Source organism: Staurois parvus, unplaced genomic scaffold, assembly GCF_062004578.1.
Source record: "Staurois parvus isolate SC_StPar_1 unplaced genomic scaffold, SC_StPar_1.0 ptg001070l, whole genome shotgun sequence".
NCBI lineage: Eukaryota > Metazoa > Chordata > Amphibia > Anura > Ranidae > Staurois > Staurois parvus.
In genome coordinates, this window is record NW_028318866.1 from 1 (window position 1) to 2,500 (window position 2,500).

At 42.5% G+C, this 2,500-nt stretch overlaps 1 protein-coding gene across 1 annotated transcript in view; it reads right to left on the bottom strand.

Moving 5' to 3' along the window:
- Positions 1-2,252: 2,252 nt before the first annotated feature.
- LOC149440562 (NACHT, LRR and PYD domains-containing protein 1b allele 2-like) overlaps positions 2,253-2,500 on the bottom strand; it is a gene marked incomplete at its 3' end in the record, with an annotated part of 40,699 nt that continues 40,451 nt past the window's right edge. The window contains exon 8 of the mRNA XM_089658456.1: positions 2,253-2,303. Coding sequence (XP_089514582.1) covers positions 2,253-2,303 — 51 coding nt within the window. The remainder of the gene's footprint in view (positions 2,304-2,500) is intronic.

Sequence of the window (2,500 nt, forward strand, 5' to 3'; positions counted from 1 at the left end):
CACCTGTTCAATTACTTGGTAACACAAATTGCTAACCAGCCAATCACATGGCAGCAACTCAAAGCATTTAGGGATCGAGATGTGATGAAGACGACTTGCTGAAGTTCAATCCAAGCATCAGAATAGGGAAGAAAGGAGATTTAAGTGACTTTGAATGTGGCGTGGTTGCTGGTGCCAGATGAGCTGGTCTGAGTATTTCAGAAGCTGCTGATCTACTGGGATTTTCATGCAGAACCATCTTTAGGGGTTACAGAGAATGGTCCGAAAAAGATAAAATATCCAGTGAGTGGCAGTTGTGTGGAGGAAAATGCCTTGTTGATGTCAGAGCTCAGAGGAGAATGGGCAGACTGGTCCAAGATGAAAAAAAAGCAATAGTAACTCAAATAACCACTTGTTACAACCAAGGTATGCAGAATACCATGTCTGAATGCACAACACATCCAACCTTGAAGCAGATGGGCTACAGCAGCAGAAGACCACATTGGGTCCCACTCCTGTCAGCTAAGAACAGGAAACGGAGGCTACAATTTGCACAGACTCACCAAAATTGGGCACAAGAAGATTGAGAAAACGTTTCCTGGTCTGACGAGTCACAATTTCTGTTGCGACTTTCAGATGGTAGGGTCAGAATTTGGTGCAAACAACATGAAAGCATGGATCCATCCTGCCTTCTATCAACTGTTCAGGCTGGTGGTGGTGGGGTCATGGTGTGAGGGATCCATCCTGCCTTGTATCAATGGTTCAGGCTGCTGGTGGTGGTGTCATGGTGTGAGGGATCCATCCTGCCTTGTATCAATGGTTCAGGCTGGTGGTGTCATGGTGTGGTGGATCCATCCGGTCTTCTATCAACTGTTCAGGCTGGTGGTGGTGGTGTCATGGTATGAGGGATCCATCCTGCCTTGTATCAATGGTTCAGGCTGGTGATGGTGCTGTCATGGTGTGGTGGATCCATCCTGCCTTTTATCAATGGTTCAGGCTGGTGATGGTGGTGTCATGGTGTGGTGGATCCGTCCTGCCTTGCATCAATGGTTCAGGCTGGTGGTGGTGGTGTCATGGTGTGGGGGATCCATCCTGCCTTGTATCAACGATTCAGGCTGGTGATGGTGGGGTCATGGTGTGGTGGATCTGTCCTGCCTTGCATCAATGGTTCAGGCTGGTGGTGGTGGGGTCATGGTGTGGTGGATCCATCCTGCCTCGTATCAACGGTTCATGGATGTGCAGCCAACAAATCAACAACTGCGTGTTGCTATCATGTCCATATGGAGCAAAATCTCTGAGGAATGTTTCCAACACCTTGTTGAATCTCCGCCACGAAGAATGAAGGCAGTTCTGAAGGCAAAAGGGGGTCCAACCCGGTACTAGCAAGGTGGACCTAATACAGTGGCCGGTGAGTGTATATTAGTATTTAACATGATTTAGTGTAATATATTGTATTAAAGGCATCCCCATCGCTATACTAAAGTTTTTTAAACCAAGACTTACCTGTAAAACATAACAGAGGATATTTATCTTTCCTGCTGCCCACAGATTCCGGGTATTCCTGAGTACTCCAGATTTCTGTTGTACACGTCACTGCACAGTGCTGGAACAACTTTTTCTGAGATTCTGTGTATTCCATAGTGATGAACTTTGGATTTGGACCAAACCCACGTTCAGCCCAAATTTTACATATTCAGAGTTTGGCCAAACATTCAAGAACTTTAAGGGTCAATGAAATTGACAAAATATGGCCATAGCCATCTTCCCAGCTACTTTGTTTACAATTTAGATGACATCTGGGATCTGTCATTCAGTGCAAATCATTCATTGCGACAAGGATCTGAATTGGTTGATGATGCAATTGACCACGGATGTACATTGTGAAACTTTTTCTTTGCTTTCGAAAAGATTTGTCAAAGCGTATGGTGTGTTTGTTTTCTGGAATTTTCTTTTGTGAATGAGTAGGGATGCTAGGTTTGCGCCCCCCCCCCCGCCCCCCACTCATTTCTGCCCAGCCAAGCTGCATGCTCATGTTATGGGTCTTTTATGGATTTTTAGGGGGACCTCATGCATTTGTGTTTTGTTTTTGCATTGAATTCTGATTGGGCGGAACCATCTCTCATGTAAACCATCTTGGGAGGTAACTTAAGTCTCAATTTTGTTTGTTTAAATGCACAAATCTTTAGAAATACAATATAGAATATATAAATATATAAAATATATATGAATATAGAATGTATAATAATAATAATAATAATAATAATAGAACATACCTCCCTGATGAGGAAATACCAACATTTGAGTCTGCAGGTCATTCATGTCTCCTAGAAAATAAAATTCCTGCAGTTTATATATATTCTTTGGAGAAAAAAAATACATACACATTTTATTGTTATAATATATGTATTAGTTGCCTGTGGAAAGGGTAAGCCCGCTTTAAAAAAAATAAATAAATAAATAAAAAAAGTCAACTTTACTGCCAAGTATTAAAAATTGCAGAATCAGCTTGTCAGTCTTCTGT